The following is a 15,511-nucleotide window of genomic DNA, read 5'->3' as shown; positions in this document are numbered from 1 at the left end:
CACTCCTAAAGACGATGTCGCGATACTCAGCCCAGTGACACACTCCACTCATGAGATTCGCGAAGTTTAAAAGCCGAGCGAGTCTAATGCCAGGATGTGATCTGCAGTGTCCCGTAGTCTCCATCATGAAGATCATGAAGCTAATCCTCCGTCCTGGGATCGGGACGGCTAGAAGCTACATGTAGTTAAGCAGTGGCTCGATCAAGGAAGCACATAAGGTGCATGTAGTGAGCCAACTTGATCGTGATTCTCGAGGTCTCAACGAGCGTCCACTCGAGGCATGTCGATTTCGTGTTCTTTGAAGTCTGTAGGAGATTATGCCTCTGTACATGGCAATTGACATTATAAGAAGAGATGAAAACAGTGTCGTATAGTCTAGGCTCATTACATGTACTCTGCCAGGCCTTGTAAACCCCCCCACTTCTTCACTAAGACAACTTTCCTGATCATACAAGCAATCTACCAAAACAATCACGACCCCTTCACAACGTCCTCCTCTCGGGGCCTCTCAGAACTACCTGCTTGAATACATGCACCACGTAGACGGCAGATGGGTTGAGAGCACCTTTGACCTCGACAGCCATCGGTAAGTCGGACAGAACTGTCAAGCTTGGCGTTACGGGCGTCTTTGCCTCGGATACGGGTGTCTTTACCTCGGCTGATCAGGCCTCATGGCGGCTTGACGGCATAGTGGTAGAACTCTGCTGTATTTGCCGGATACGAGCCTGGAAGACGAGCAGGCTTCCAACTTGAATCATTATGCTGCCAATGAGCATGGCATTCTCGTGGTTGGGTCATTTTGCAGAGTCGAATGTTTCTGTGTTGATGGCCACAATCCCTCGGAAGCTGAAATGTCAATAAACAGTTTGAAGGAACAGGATCTATCCCAGAAATTCCATCAAAGTTCAGACATAGCCATTTCACAGATACCTATAAGAACATGCTTAGCGGTGATGCAGTGCTTCTAGTGAGAAACTGATTCGCTCAGTCATCATTCAGGGTAGGTAGTAAGGTAGCTTTTGGTGATAATCCCACATGATTGTCACTTCAATTTTTGGGAAGACGTTTGGCATGGATCCCTGTCAAATGTAACGACAGAAATCGATACAATGGATCCTCTAATAGAAACTGCCTCTGTGTCCGTAAATATCACTGTTGAATATGTACCTATGTAAGGTTGGAAGCATGGTTTCAAGGCCAAGGAGAGCCAAGACCCGTGGAGATACACATGCCCCACTTTGATCATATCGCTTATCGATAAAGCATGCGATGTGTCTCCAGGCGGGGCACGAGCAAGCGTGACGAGCTTCCCTCCGCTATCATTCAGCCCATCTTCGTCTCTCAAACGCCAGCCAAAGATGGAGGCCACAGCTCTTCGATCATGGGGTACGTGATGGAAATGACCTCTATCCTCTTGCGGTTGTGTTCATACGCTGACTTGTACCTCTCCCGCGATAGAGCTGGACAACAACGTCCAGCTGGTTGACGCCAAACGAGATGCGCTGTACAACTACGATGCCGGTGCCCAAAAGGCCATAGCAGATGCCCGCCCGTGGGCCAAAGACCCAGGCTACTTCAAGTCGGTGCGGATCAGCGCCGTTGCCCTGATCAAAATGACGATGCATGCGCGGTCTGGGGGGAATCTCGAGGTCATGGGCTTGATGCAAGGCTACATCGAGGCCGAAACGTTTGTGGTGACGGATGCTTTCCGGCTGCCCGTCGAAGGAACCGAGACGCGAGTCAACGCACAAAACGAAGCGAACGAATACCTGATTGAATACTTGGACCTGTGTCGAGAGCAGGGCAGGCAGGAGAATGTTGTTGGATGGTACCACAGCCATCCGGGATACGGATGCTGGCTGAGCGGCATCGACGTCGAGACGGAGGCACTGCAGCAGCAGTTCCAAGACCCCTTCTTGGCGGTGGTGATCGACCCGGATCGTACCATCAGCGCGGGCAAGGTCGAGATTGGAGCATTCCGCACATATCCTGCCAATCACAGGGCCGACCCTTATGCATCTGACGGCTTCCAGGCAGTTCCCCTCGACAAGGCTGCCGAATTTGGCGCCCACTCAAGTCGATACTACAGCCTCGAGGTTTCGCATTTCAAGAGCACGCTGGACTCCCACCTGCTGGAGCTTCTGTGGCATAAATACTGGGTGCAGACGCTGAGCCAGAGCCCGCTGCTGACGAATCGCGACTTTGGCAACAAGCAGATGCTGGACCTGAGCTCTAAGATTAAGGAAGCCACTTCGGGTCTGGTGCGGTCCAGAGTCGCCCAGACTGCGATGATGGGAGGTAAAATCAACTCGGCAATAGAGAAGCTTGGCCAGGATGCAAACTTGATCGCTACCAAGGAGATGTCTGGATTGATGGCCACGCAGATCAAGGCCAAAGTGTTTAATGATTTGGGAACAAAGACGGCACCGACCGACTCAGCAACTGCCTAGACTAGGGCTTTGGCAGTGATGGTTTGGTAGCTGCATATCAATTTTACGTTTAACGGACAGTTATTAGAGGCGTTACGAGCTGATGAATACAATGGGCCAATTTGCGTTTGCTTTTCTTCTTTGCTTTTTCTTTATCACCAATGAAATGGCCTGCGCAACATTATCACTGGTTCTATCGAATGTGCGTGCTAATATTGGTCTTGTTGGGATAGGACAAGATACACTGCTTTGTCCATTCGGGTTCAGTTGGTTCAGCACACCTCCCAATTTCAGGAACAAAGGATCTTGGTGTGATTCAATGTCTTGAATGACGGGATGACGTCGTCTGCAACTACCTAGTAGTACTGTAAGTGCGGAGGCTGGCAGAGACGTCACATTCCAGCCGATCTCGCTTTGATCCAATTCGAGCACATGAAACGGTAGAGAAGTTATAGCTCGGCACTTGGAAGACGTTGTGGCAGCTGAAAAAGAGTACATACTAGGGAGAAGAGAGAAGAGATTCACGATTGGCAGCACAAGCAAAAAATTTTCGGTGTTGCATCATGCATCATGCAGCCAGTCAGTGCCCCAAGCTGTGCCAATCCATCAATAATATTTCCGTCACCGGCACCAGCTGCGATGTGGTGGACGCACAAGGAGAGAAAGATCTGGCCTGTCGATGACGCTTACACGCGTGGTCGCTTTAAGGCGTTGCCACAGCGGGTCAAGCGATTGTCAGTCAGATTGCAGGGCGGGCCAGCGGGGGTGACTCCAGGTTTGAGTGCCGGAGATTTCTGATCTGTATCTTCTTCACGTGGGTCAGAACGGGAGCTTTGACGAGATTCACGGCGGCTCAATTGGGGTGAGAAATGACGAGGCGAGGTGAGGCGATTGGTTATGTTGAAAGTGAGAGCACTAACCGGCGCGCTGGTGGTTTCGCGGAACTGAGAGCTCAGCACGGTGAGCAGGTGGTGAGCTGAGGGACTAGGCGAGGTACCAGACAGCCCAGCCAAAACAAACATGACCAGTTTTCCAGCTTCTTCCATCGCGCCGCCCTTGTGCCAATTTCCTGGATTCTTGCATCAACATTCAACGTGCCGCAATCCACGCCCTCGTGCTACGCCGCCATTGGTTGCAGCGCCGCAGATCCTGCCCCCATTGGCCAAAACAGGTCGCCATGTCTCGATCCGCGTACGCCTCCCTTCTATGCAAACGCCACCAGGCCAGAACCGTCCCCTATCAACAAGGAGGAATGCCCCCAATAAGCATTGCTTGTGCCGTGGCTTCACACGATCATGTACCAAGTTGCTGCAGGTAGCACCGCAGGTAATAAGCTGGCGAGAGCTCTCACACACCTCGTCAATTGTGTACACCCCCTTTTTGGTGGCCTGGCTGCAATTGATGCAACGCAAAAAGAGGCAGCTATGACGTACTTGTTACCCGAGTCCAACGTCACTCCCCTGTGAGATGAAGAGCCAAACTTGCTACAGCCAAGGAAAAGGGCAGTTGGAGCAGCAGGAAAGAGCGAGCAAGGCGCCGGGACTGGATTGCCGTGGCAGCTGCTCTCCTGATTGCAGCCGGTCATGGAGGGAAGCAGCGAGGGGAGCTTGTTTCCGTGGTATTGCAGTTCTCCAGATAGAACTACGTAACTTGTATTCTTGTATTGTACGGCAGCAGCTATAAACCCTCTCCTTCCGCTTGCAGCTCTTGCCCTCGGCTTCTCCTTTTTCTTTCCTCCTCCCAAACTCGTCATATTAACCAACACGTGCAACTTCCACTGTTAATACCCATTCACTCTTCTAATCTTTGTGATACCCCGAGAGTTACTCCTGCTCTCACCCACGCCTGACAAAATACCCTACTGGATTTCTCACTTGTTGTTTTTGCTTTCTTGGTCTAGTCCATCTGCCTCTTCTCACCAAGAGACCATCTTACACTACGCGATCAGGGCAGCCCCTTACTATCTTGTTATTCCTTTCGAGATCGATCTGCGATACAAGTTAATACAGCCCTAAGAATAGCAACTCTTCGTCTTTCACCATGGCAAACGTCAACAAGCCAGTCAACATCAAGAAGAAGGAGGAGGACATCAACCGCAAGCTGCAGATTTACGGCATCATCAATGCATTCAAGAATGGAAAGACCCCATCGGTATGTCTTCTTTACCCACCTCGTCATACCTAATCATCGAATGACCGGTCGCTAACTCACATCTTCAGAATGAGCAAATCGATGTGGCCTTGAACAGCTTCCTGCAGTCCAGAGCCCTCAGCCGCCCCTCCGACAAGCTGTCCGACGAGGGAAAACTGCTGGTGGAGGATGCGAAAGAAGTGGTGAAGCTTGCCAAACAGCTCCTGCTGTCCAAGAACGACGGCAACCTCATCCAGGACTTCATCTGGCAGACTACTCAGTACGACACGCAGAACCTCCAGGCGCCCAACACTCCCGTGACCAAGGACACTGCTGCTCGACACAAGGATGAAGCCCTCGAAGGGTTGAGGACTTTGGGCACTTTGCTCATCACCAACGGCCAGTTCCGGAAACTTCGTAAGTAGAAGCTGCTCCTCCCACTGCTCTAGACAGCGGCTAATTGTTTGTTACAGTCAAGGATGCCACCGTTCTCGTACGCGACATGGTTGGAGACGGCGCTACTAACGTCGCCGAACGGGTTCGCCCTTCGGACGAAGAGCTTCGCCGCATGGACGAACCCGCCCCTGACAACACTTGGCACGAGAAGCCCGAGCTGTCCAAGGAGGCCCTCAAGAACCAAGCCCGAGATATCTACAAGGGCGATCCGAAGAAGGATGCCAAAGATGTCGCCTCGGCTGCCACTGGAAATGCTCTGCCTCAAGGGGGCGTGACTTCTCAAGGGGGACTGGCGCCTCAGAATGGTACTATTCCCCAGGTCGGAGCCGCACCGCAATACGGAATGGCACCTCAGGCTGGTGGAATTCCCCAATCTGTGCATCCCCAGGGCGTCACCACAGACACCACTCCGGTCAACCAGAGCTCTGGTTTCAACGCCAACCCGAGCTCTGGTATCAACAACACCAACCAGGTTAACCCCAGCTCTGGTGTGAACACGGCCCAAAATGTCGTGAACCAGAAGCTGAACGAGAACCTGGACGACGAGACGCAAGAGAAGGTCAAGAGGCGCAACGAGGAGTACCGCCGCAAGACCAGAGAATACCTGAAGAGGAAGATGCCTCAAGAGCGCAGGGATCAGGTTATCTTCCGTCTCAAGAAGATCGTCCTCGAATGCCAGCAACACCCCGACTACTCCCAAGCGGTGCAGACCCTTCTTCGGCTGGCTGAGGAATACGGCCGACATGGGCGCAACCTTGGAAAGGGTTCTGCTGACTCCGCCAAGGACGTCCGAACTGGACTTTCTGCAGCCGAGGAGGATCTGCGCACGCTGATTGAGCGCTTCGCAAACGGCACCTCGACCGAGGATCTTTGGCAGTCCATCTCTCAGATCTACAGGGATGCCGACAGGGACCAGGAGCTCAGAGACTGGTTCAAGCAGGTCGACACCTACATCCGCAAGTGTCTTTTGGAGCAGGGCTACGTCCTCGAAGACCAGTCTACCGAGGACTGGAACCGGCTCTACGACAAGGGCCGCTATCTGCTGCGTGACAAGTACCGCGGTCACACCGACCGCGTTGTGGACGAGGTCAAGTTCATTACGGATCAGTTCGACCAAGATCCGCAGAACAAGGCCTTTGGCCAGGCGATTCAGAAGCTCTTCAATGATCTGGGCACCGATGAGAACGGAAAGCCGGCGTTCAAGCCTCACCTTATCAAGGACTTGACCGACGTCGTCATGCCCGCCATCTTCGAGAACGTCGCATACGTGCCGATCCCACGTATCGAGTACTCGGATCCCAACTTTGACGCCGTCATTGAGAACTTGGTGCTCGAGAGCGACAACTTCATGCCCAACGTTCTCGAAGTCGCCAGCGACAACTACTTCCGATGGGGCCGCAAGAAGATTGCCAACAAGCGCAAGAACTCAGTGGACATCAAGGTGACGGGTGTCCAGATGGACCTCCGAGACGTGAGCTATCACGTCAAGCGCAAGACTGGATTCCCGTCGCTCACCGACACTGGCGTGCTCGACCTTTTGCTCCCCGGCGACGGCTTTTCCTTTAGGCTGAAGGTATCCACGCCCGACAAGAAGGACGCTCAGCACGTCTTCAAGGTGGAAAAGGTGGACGTCGACGTCAAGGGCCTCAAGTTTAAGGTCAAGAGGTCCCAGCACAAGCTTCTGTTTATGCTCTTCAAGCCCATTGCTCTCAAGGCAATCCGCCCGGCGCTGCAAAAGGCCATTGAGAAGGCCATCAAGGATCAGTGCGACAAGGCCGATGAGTTCCTCTTCCAGGTCAAGCAGGAAGCGGACCGTGCCCTTGAGGAGGCCAAGAGTGATCCTGAGAACGTGCCCAACATCTACAACCGATACTACCAGGCCGCGCAGAAGAGAATCCTTCAGGGCAAGGAGAAGGCAAAGGCCGTCACTCAGGACAAGAAGGTCAACATGGCTGTGACCAAGCAGGACAGCATCTTCCCCGACATCCATCTGCCCGGCGGCATAAGCTCCAAGGCGACGGAATACAGGGAACTTGCAGCCAAGGGCGAGCGATGGGAGAGCCCCGTCTTCTCTATTGGCAGCGCCAAGCGGAGCACCGACATTCCTCCCGTGCCGCGCATCGAGAGAAAGGCGCATGCCGTTACTGGCGGCCGCGCCAACGGCAACATTGACGGGTCGGCCAACTTCAGGGGCCTGAACGCTCCTGGCGAAGGCACCAGCGGCCACCAACTTGGCGGACAGGGTCTCACTGCCTACTAGGGATGCAGTGACGGGCTGATTTCGAGAGTGTGGAAGAAGAGCAGTCAGCGTTCACTGGGTGCTGATGAAGTGCAGATTCTATACCCGTTGGGACAGGCGTGAAGAGTTCCTACAAACAGATTTCCTTTGTCTTTGTGTTGTTTTCTCTGTTCTTTTCCTTATTGATTGCTTTTTAATTCACGCTTTTTCTTTGAAGGATATTACAAGACTGCGATTAATGCCCTATTGTGAGTCTTGATTCGAGACAGTTTTGTCTCGACTTTTCCTACTATATCCGTTACGCTCCTTTTGGGCACTCGCCTATCCAATACCACAGTAGTAGTAATAGTTGTAGCCTTTAAATGACGAGTTCACATGATTTGAGATTGTCTCGGGGCCCGCGTCAGATTGGTCGGTCTGATGACGTAAGTGACGGCTGTGATGATGGTGTAGGTGGTCGTGATACCGGTAACTGATACGCAACGCAAGCGTTACCGCAAAGGTTTGAAAAAAGATGGATGTATGATCTCGGCGGCTTGAGGTTATGCCCAATTGGCTTTACGGCAGTGGATTGACGACGTATCAATGGGTTCGGCCGTTTTTGCTAAGGTAAGGAAGTCCCGTAAAACATGTTTCTACCGTGCTTTAGCAGCTTACTTGGATGCTTAACACGCCAACGCTCTGACGAGGTCACGGTCCAGTGCTCGGCTGGTGCGGAGCTGTTAGCAGCAAAGTACCGATATGAACGGTCTAACAGGATGCTTGCTGCAAGGGAATTGAGCTCGAAATGCCGATCGAACAGGGAATGGAAGGGCTGCAACGGCTGGTTGATTTGACTAAGTACCTACACAGACGCTATGGTTACGCTTACTTAACTCACGGCGTCCCTGAGGCGAACTTCGTCATGTGTTACATGGGTTGACCGCCATTGAAAGCGTCCTGGAATGCTTTGGCTTTGATGCGCTGCTACATGTTCTATCAGTATTTGAAGAGATCATTTCTATGAGATACTCGTGATTCACCGCCTTGTTATACAGAGCACTTTGGAGGAGATGCGATAATTACCTCTTCTTGGTCACTACTATCAAGGGCATCGAGGGCTGCTTTGTGGAAATCGCTAGATAGGCCGACAAGACGTCATTCATATGAAGGCAGCCTGCAGCCATGGAATCTACATCTACATCAGCATCAGCAGCATCAGCATCCGCATCCACGCTGACCAAAGAGCAAACGCATGCGCTGTTCGACATCCTCACTCACCACGAGACATATGCCGAGATTGAAGGCTTCAAGGCCCCCGATGCGGTCACGGGGTACGGCTTCCCCTTTGCGCGGACGACGACGGCCACGGCCACCAGCAATGGGGGCGGCGGCAGTGGAAGCGGCCAGGCCACGCCGCGGGCGAGGACGCCGGTGTCGTTTTGGAGAGTGAGGGCCCGCAACGTAGAGGACAAGGCTGAGGCTGAGGCCGAGGCTGATGATGGTGATGATGACAAGGCCAAAGACGACGAGGCAGAGGCGGATTCATCTTCTTCGACATCGCCGCTGCTGCAGCTCATGCTGAAGAGGCTGGTCCTGCCACTGCCGGGCGTGCGGGACCTGCCGCCCGAGTTCTGGAACGTCAGGGCGCAGGGCCTGCTGGCGCGCTTTGCGGAGGCGGAGCTCTCGGAGAGCTTCGACAAGGGGGCCATGGGGACGAGGAAGACGCTGGCGACGGGGGCGAGCAGCGTGTTGGAGATGGTTGGGAGGGGGATCCTGGGCGGCGTGGAGAGGGCTGGCGGTGGTGGTGGTGATGGGGTGAAGAAGAAGAAGAAGAAGAAGAAGAAGAAGAAGACGAAGACGACGGAGGAGAGGGAGTATGACGAATCAAGGGCGGAGGATCTGTCAAGGGCGTTTGGGGATCTGCTGGAGGAGTGGGCGTATGGCGATTTGATGGAGCGGGTGTCGGCGCATGTCACCGAGACGGAGGACCTCGAGAGCTTTTCCCCGGCGATGAAGGCGGCGTTGAACTATGCCATTATCAAGTAAGTTTACTTGAGGCGACTTGTCGACAGGCGAGACCGAGTAAGTACCTATAGCTGACATTGTCGCAGCATCGCCACCTTTGCTCACCACATCTTCACCGTGTCCCCCGAGGGCCAGGATCTCCTCAAGCTCATCGAAAACATCAACACCCTAATCCCCTACAAAATGATCAAGCAGACGCTCCGCATCGGCAACGCGGCCACCATGATCAGCGGCATGATGCGCCTCATGCTCGCCAAGCTCAGCGTCACCAGCATCACGAACTGGGTCGGCCTGACGGCCAGCGCCGACGACGGGATGAACCTGCTCCAGCGCATCATCTCCCTCGCGCTCTCGTGGGACGCGTCCGAGTTCAGGAAGACGGTGGACAGGATCGAGAAGATGAAGGGGGACGGCGCGCTGGCCGAAGACGTGCTCGAGGCAGTGCGGAGGCACGTCGGTTTGCCGAGGGGCGAGCATCTTGCCGCGAGGGAGGCGAGCCTGCGGGACAACAAGTCGATTGTCGTGGCCATTCTCGAGGGCTGCGACGAGAAGCTCGTGGAGGGGCTGACGGAGGCGCAGCACGCGCTTTGCCTGGAGTACTATGCTGCGCTGCTGTCGATCCATGATCGGGAGGCGATCACGAGCGTCTTGTGTCGGCAGCCGCCGGACCTGTTTACGCAGGCTGTCAGGGACGTGGTGGGTGCGTATGATCCGATGATTCGGATCGTACATTCGCGGATCGATATCCGGTTCTATCTCGAGGCGGTGCAGAGTTTCCTGTCGGACCTGATTCGCGTGAGCAGGCTCAAGAAGGGGAAGTCTCAGAACAAGAAAAGAGAGGACGGGGATGGAACTGCCAGCTCAAAGGAAGATGATGATGGAGGGGAAGATGATGATGCGGCGGGGGCGAGCGTGGAGGATTACGTCGTGCTGCTAAGGAAGCATCGTGGGATGCTGTATAAGTGGGTGCACGAGTTTGCAAAGAACTGTCCTGAGGTGTGGAGGGAGTTTCCGGCTTGGGGCCAGGCCATTGCCACGAGGTTCCGGAAACCTGACGTTGAAGAGGAGGAGGAGGACGGCGATGATGAAAAGGCAAAGGTTCACATGGAGGAGCGGCTGAATGAGTTGGTTGGGTCTCTCGATGGGGCGGCGAAGGAGGATGTCTTGCGGGCTGTTGACAAGCATGCCGAGTATCTCGCTTCCATCACGGAGCTTTCGCAGAGGCGTTTGCAGGCGGTCATTGATGCCGCTGCTTCTCTTTCGGCGGATTCTTCTTCATCTGCGCCCCTTCGGACGAGGGATTCCGAACCAGGGGTTTACCTCTCGCAGTGGCAGTCCCTGCTGGACTCGACAAAGATCACGCCCTCTTCCAAACGTGGCCCTTCTCGTCATGGGGAAGACGTCAAATACGTGTCTACGATGGGGAAGCTAGGTCTGGGGGGAGGGAACCTGAAACGAAGACGAGGACGGACTAAGAGCGCTGAGGAGGAGGAGGATATGAAGGCGCCGGATGTGAGTGTTGTTGTGGATGCTTTGGGGGATGCGTTTCGGGATGTGATAAGGCAGAGGGGGAGGGAGATTGGGTCGGTCAGGGTTTGATTTTCTGGGATTTTTTCTGGTATACGGACTCTAATTGCTTGTTTGGATCGGCTGGGAATTCTGGAAATAGAGGCTGGAGTGAATGTAATTGCTATATACGTAGGTACGCTAGGTAGTGTAGGATAAGATATGCGTAGAGAAAATGCATATAAATGAATAAAACGAAGAAAGCGAGCGCAAACAGGCCCTCCCAAAGCCATACGTATCACGACAACTTGCTCATGCCGAGCAAAAAGAAAAACAATTACATGATTCTTTCTCACATCGCAACTGAGAAACCCTCCACCTCCACCCCCCCCTTAGCTCAGAACGGATCAGGAGACTCAGAGCGCCGCCGAGGCGCAGCAGGAATCGCAACGCAAAACGAAACCCTCCTCGTCCGACGATACCCAGCGTTGGGCCTGAGGCTCGCCAGCCTGGCCTCCCTCGCCTCTTTCTTCACCGCCGTCGTGTCCTTGTTGATAATAGAACTCTTGCGCGGCGGCGGCGGAGGCAGCAGCACGGGGCGGTTTTCTCTCGGTGGTCGGCTTGGTGTGATGGGTTGTTGTTGTTGCAGCGCCCGCGGAGTGGTAGTTTGCGAGCGAAGGTTGTACGATTTCCTCGTGCTTTCTGGAGGCGATACCGAGACTCGTGCCCTTCGGCCGCTCGACGGCGGAGTGAGCAGGTTTCCGGCATTCACAACCGCAGCTTCGTTCGGCGGCGTAAGCAAGTTCCCTCCATTCACAACCGCAGCTTCGTTCAGCGGTGCACCCTGTTGGTGGTCGTCTGCGGGCTCCGGCGAAGAAGCGGCGGAGTGATATCCGGGGGGCGCCATCTGCGGCGTGGCAGGAAGGGGCTTGTTGATGTTCTCCCGCCGCCTGTTGTGGGCGGCGAGCCTCACGATGGCGTCGCGCGCGCCGGCGGGACACTCGTCGATTTGGCCGACACAATATGCCAGGCCCTCGATGAAGGTGTCCGTCACGGCGCGTGTGGGGAGCTCTTGTTCTGTGGTGACAAGGTCGATTGTGCTTGTGTTGCTGGAGTTGGTGATGATGATGTTGTTGTTGTTGTTGTTGGTAGCATCGTGAGTATCCCCGCGGGTGAGGTTGACGAGTTCGGCAAGAGTGGGAAGATCATCAGAAAGATCAATGGTCTCGATAATACAGACGTCGTCCGTAATGATGGCGGTCTCGGCATCAGCAATGTCAATCTGAATCACCTCCTGCGGCTGACGCTGCCGCTGGCGGTCTCTCTTGGGCAAGTCCTTCTTCTCATACACCTTCTTCACCAACCGCTCTCTCTAAATCAGCTTCAGCGAGATGCCCGTCGCGCTCTGCAGCTTTCGCACAAACTTGCCGCAAAAGTTGCAGTTCTTGCGCGAAAAGTAAATCTCAAACGAAGGCTTCGAGCCGTCCTTCCACGACGCCTCGCGCAGCGCCGTGAGGTCCCTGAGCGAGATGTTGTCCAAGTCCTGCGTGATGCCGAATCTGGTCAGCAGGATGGAGATGGCGTAGGAGGCGAGCTTCACTTCGACGTGGCTGCCTAGGTAGACGCCCTCCATCCTGATGCCCGTCGTCTGCAAGAGTCTCCCGTCGTAGGGCCGGCGCATTCGCAGAGCGAGAGCGCGGCCTATGGAAATCGCCCTCTTGGTCCAGAGATCGTTGGGAAGCACGTTCGGATCAGCATCCAGAAGATCGCCTTTGCTCCCAACGCCATGCCCGCTCTGTGCCCAAGCCAAGACGACCCGCTGCTGGCCGTTGCCGGTCTTGAGGGCGAGGAAGCCCGTCACTTTTGCCTCTAATCGCGCGGTGATGTTGGAGGAGGCGAGGCGCAGTTCTTTTGCACGATCGTGTCGGAACGTGTACGCGAGGTTTGGACCGAGAACTTCCACTCGGAGGGTGGCGGCGGTGGGATCGATGACGTGGTGGAAGTAGCAAGGCGATAGCGTATCGTGAAAGCCGGCGTCAAACTCGGGGAGCCTTCGTTGAGATGGCTCTTCTTCCTCGATGACGACCTCCATCCTGGCATCAAAGAGATGATTATGCCGTGGGTTGTAGAGCTTGGGGTGGAATGCCGTCTCTTATAGTAGAGCTGCCATCGTCAGGGTTCTGCTTCAAGGCGGGAAAGAGTGAAACTCACTGAAGAGGACTCACGAGGGCATCTCCCTCTGCGAGCGTGTGCTGATGCGAACTTCTCGAGAATCGTATAAGCTCCTTCTTTAGAGAGATCTCTATATCAAGGGCAAAGCGCTGCAGGCGGTCAAGTGCATGTAATCCCGCCTCTCCGCCTCCGGAAGAGGGAGCCTGCGTCTGCTCGAATCCGTGCACGAGGGAGCTTGCGGCGAGCCCTTGCTTGAGCAATTGCATGGTGAACGAGCTAATCGAGCACTTGGACTGGCATTCGAGTAGCGGTCTTCACTTTGCCGGGACAACGGCTGTGATTCTTTGTGCGACGAGGGGGAGATGGGACATGTCGAGGGTAGAACGTGGGTGAGATGAGTCTGGAGAATGAATGGGCATTTTGTGAGTGTAAAGATGCGTCAATTTGAACAATTTTCTGAGGCAATTGAAGGAGGGTGGTCGATCTTATGATGATGGCGGGTGCGTATAAGTGATTCAGTGAAAGGGAGAGAGGGTATCGTGACGTTGAAGATTGTGAAGCGTGGTGTTTTGGTCTAAGGTAAGGTAGGTATACCAGCAGCTTATATAAGCAAAACAATTGTTGGCTTGGACGACTTTTAAGAACAGACGCTGGAATACTCATGCTGCTGGCGTATAAGGATTGATACAGAAGACTGTTCAAGAACTTACTAATAACAAGAGTGATTCCAGTCTTCACTTTCTTCGATCTATACAGACGTGAAAGACTCAACCAAGGTTGCAGCCTATATAAGCTGTTAGCTCATGTTAAGAAGAAGTCGACATGAGACTCATTGAACCCCTGAATATCTACTATCACGGTCCAGATCCTGCTAGTATCACTTTTGTGCATCAAATCTCATAGGTACTCGACAGATGCTCAACAGCACTCTTTGCAAATCGAGATAAACAGTAGTTCAAGTTATTGAGTATACCGATTCACTGCCATACAGAAGCCCGTGTGTTTCATCCTGAACCCTGGAAAGTTTCAAGCAACATCGGATATTCGACGACTTGGAAGAGTCATCACATGTCCACTGTCTACACGGCACATCACAAGCGAATGGAAACGCAGATTGATCAAGAGACGGCTGTGGCACGTCCAGTTTGGTAACCGAAAGCCCAAAACCAGAGGGAATCTTGTTCATACATCTCAAAATCTAAGACCGTACGCCCATTCCAATGCCGCCATCCCATGACATTTTGAAGAAAGACAAGGAAAATAAAGCAAACTCCTTTTTGTTTATTTTGATTTACTCGTCATCCTCCTCCTCAGCCTCAGCAGTGGTCTGGGCAATTCGGTCCAAATCACGCTGGCCGGACTGGGTGATGCGGCGGCCACCCTTCTCCTCGTCCTGCTCGAGGACACCAATCTTCTCAAGAGCCTGCATGGCCTTGCGGTCGACAGAGCCGGAGGCGTCAACGTGGTGGGAGGGGCGGTTGCCGCGGTTCTTGGCAGTGCCGTGAACCTTGCGGAGACGGCCAACACCGACGGTCTTGCGGAGGTAGACGTGGCGGGCGACGGAGGCGGCGCGGACGTAGAACCAGTCAATATCCTGGGGAGGCAGCTCCTTGGCGGGACCAGTCTTGACGGTGTCAACCCAACCTGATGGATGTCAGTAAGCCTAGGTCTTCTTGGAGATATGAATGCAGATATAGAAACTCACCAGGGATGGGCAGCTTGCCCTGGCGCTTCAGGAAAGCAGCATAGGCAGTGATGAACTTCTGCGCCTGATCACACAATACCCATTAGCAAATATTCCGTCGTCAGAAGTCTTGCGACTCCCTCGCGCCTGCTCCCAGATCCCTTCAAGAAGTTCTTTCTCCCATTATATATGTATGTATATGTTCCACGCTCGTAGACGACCATGCATGCAGTAAGGCCCGCGGCTCAAACAGCTGGGCTTTTTTGTCGAGAGAACCATTTTCAGATTCCCTGAAGCCACTGCGGCTCGTCGAGGCCAAACCACAAGCATCGCAGTGTCGGAGGTTTCGGGATATAGGTTTTTCTTTCGGGGACAAGTTGCGAGATCGTCGAGAGGTGGTCGTCGAAATTTGGGAAAAATCCTAGAGATTTCGTTTCTGTCAGGGAGAACCTACATCGACGTCGCGAACAGTGATTCCGCCGGCCATTTTTTCGGTGTTGGGTGGTTGGATTGGAGGGTGGTGAAGCTGGTTGGAAATTGACTGGGCTTGAGGATCCAGAAAGTTTCGTCGAGACTGAGCGCGGAGGTGGACTTTGGGTTGATCTAGGGCTTGTGACCCTAGCGCCCACGCGTAGATTTTGGTGAGCGAAATGATGACTAAGACTGAAGATCGCTAGCGATGCCACATGTCGTTACCTAATCATAGAATACTCCACGGTCGGCTAAACAATTTGCCGGAATTCATGATATGATGCGAGTTCGGTCAGAAGCTGTCACAATGCTGAGAGACGCACCCAAACCGCAGTATCCATGACTGAGATGCAAATCTTGATTGAAAAGTCTATGGGAATAGATATGTGTCTATTTCCTTTTCGCCAAAGCCCAGAT

General features: G+C 53.8%; 5 protein-coding genes across 5 annotated transcripts; 3 read left to right on the top strand and 2 right to left on the bottom strand.

Annotated features, from left to right (window-relative positions):
* Positions 1–1,358: 1,358 nt before the first annotated feature.
* On the top strand, positions 1,359–2,450 carry BBK36DRAFT_1119314 (signaling protein; the record flags this gene model as incomplete). Its single annotated transcript, XM_024890573.1, has 2 exons — positions 1,359–1,386; positions 1,459–2,450. 2 exons carry the CDS (start codon positions 1,359–1,361, stop codon positions 2,448–2,450), a joined length of 1,020 nt encoding a protein of 339 aa, XP_024749812.1.
* A 2,019-nt stretch (positions 2,451–4,469) lies between these two features.
* BBK36DRAFT_1119366 (hypothetical protein) lies at positions 4,470–7,275 on the top strand (the record flags this gene model as incomplete). Its single annotated transcript, XM_024890577.1, has 4 exons — positions 4,470–4,580; positions 4,649–4,976; positions 5,033–5,286; positions 5,488–7,275. 4 exons carry the CDS (start codon positions 4,470–4,472, stop codon positions 7,273–7,275), a joined length of 2,481 nt encoding a protein of 826 aa, XP_024749811.1.
* Positions 7,276–8,418: 1,143 nt separating this feature from the next.
* Positions 8,419–10,860, top strand: BBK36DRAFT_1169081 (hypothetical protein; the record flags this gene model as incomplete). The annotated part of the gene is made up of 5 exons (XM_024895263.1): positions 8,419–8,629; positions 8,771–9,018; positions 9,067–9,278; positions 9,348–10,056; positions 10,129–10,860. 5 exons carry the CDS (start codon positions 8,419–8,421, stop codon positions 10,858–10,860), a joined length of 2,112 nt encoding a protein of 703 aa, XP_024749810.1.
* Positions 10,861–11,164: 304 nt separating this feature from the next.
* BBK36DRAFT_1159522 (hypothetical protein) lies at positions 11,165–12,859 on the bottom strand (the record flags this gene model as incomplete). The annotated part of the gene is made up of 2 exons (XM_024894206.1): positions 11,165–12,139; positions 12,188–12,859. The coding sequence occupies 2 exons, from the start codon at positions 12,857–12,859 to the stop codon at positions 11,165–11,167; spliced, it is 1,647 nt and encodes a 548-aa protein (XP_024749809.1).
* Positions 12,860–14,230: 1,371 nt separating this feature from the next.
* On the bottom strand, positions 14,231–15,125 carry BBK36DRAFT_1201340 (40s ribosomal protein S19e; the record flags this gene model as incomplete). Its single annotated transcript, XM_024897167.1, has 3 exons — positions 15,078–15,125; positions 14,645–14,708; positions 14,231–14,583 (listed from the first exon to the last, which is right to left on the bottom strand). The coding sequence occupies exons 1-3, from the start codon at positions 15,108–15,110 to the stop codon at positions 14,231–14,233; spliced, it is 450 nt and encodes a 149-aa protein (XP_024749808.1). The 5' UTR covers positions 15,111–15,125.
* Positions 15,126–15,511: the final 386 nt, after the last annotated feature.

This window comes from Trichoderma citrinoviride (assembly GCF_003025115.1).
Source record: "Trichoderma citrinoviride strain TUCIM 6016 unplaced genomic scaffold BBK36scaffold_7, whole genome shotgun sequence".
Classification (NCBI taxonomy): Eukaryota; Fungi; Ascomycota; class Sordariomycetes; order Hypocreales; family Hypocreaceae; genus Trichoderma; species Trichoderma citrinoviride.
This window is presented reverse-complemented; position numbering and strand designations above follow the sequence as displayed.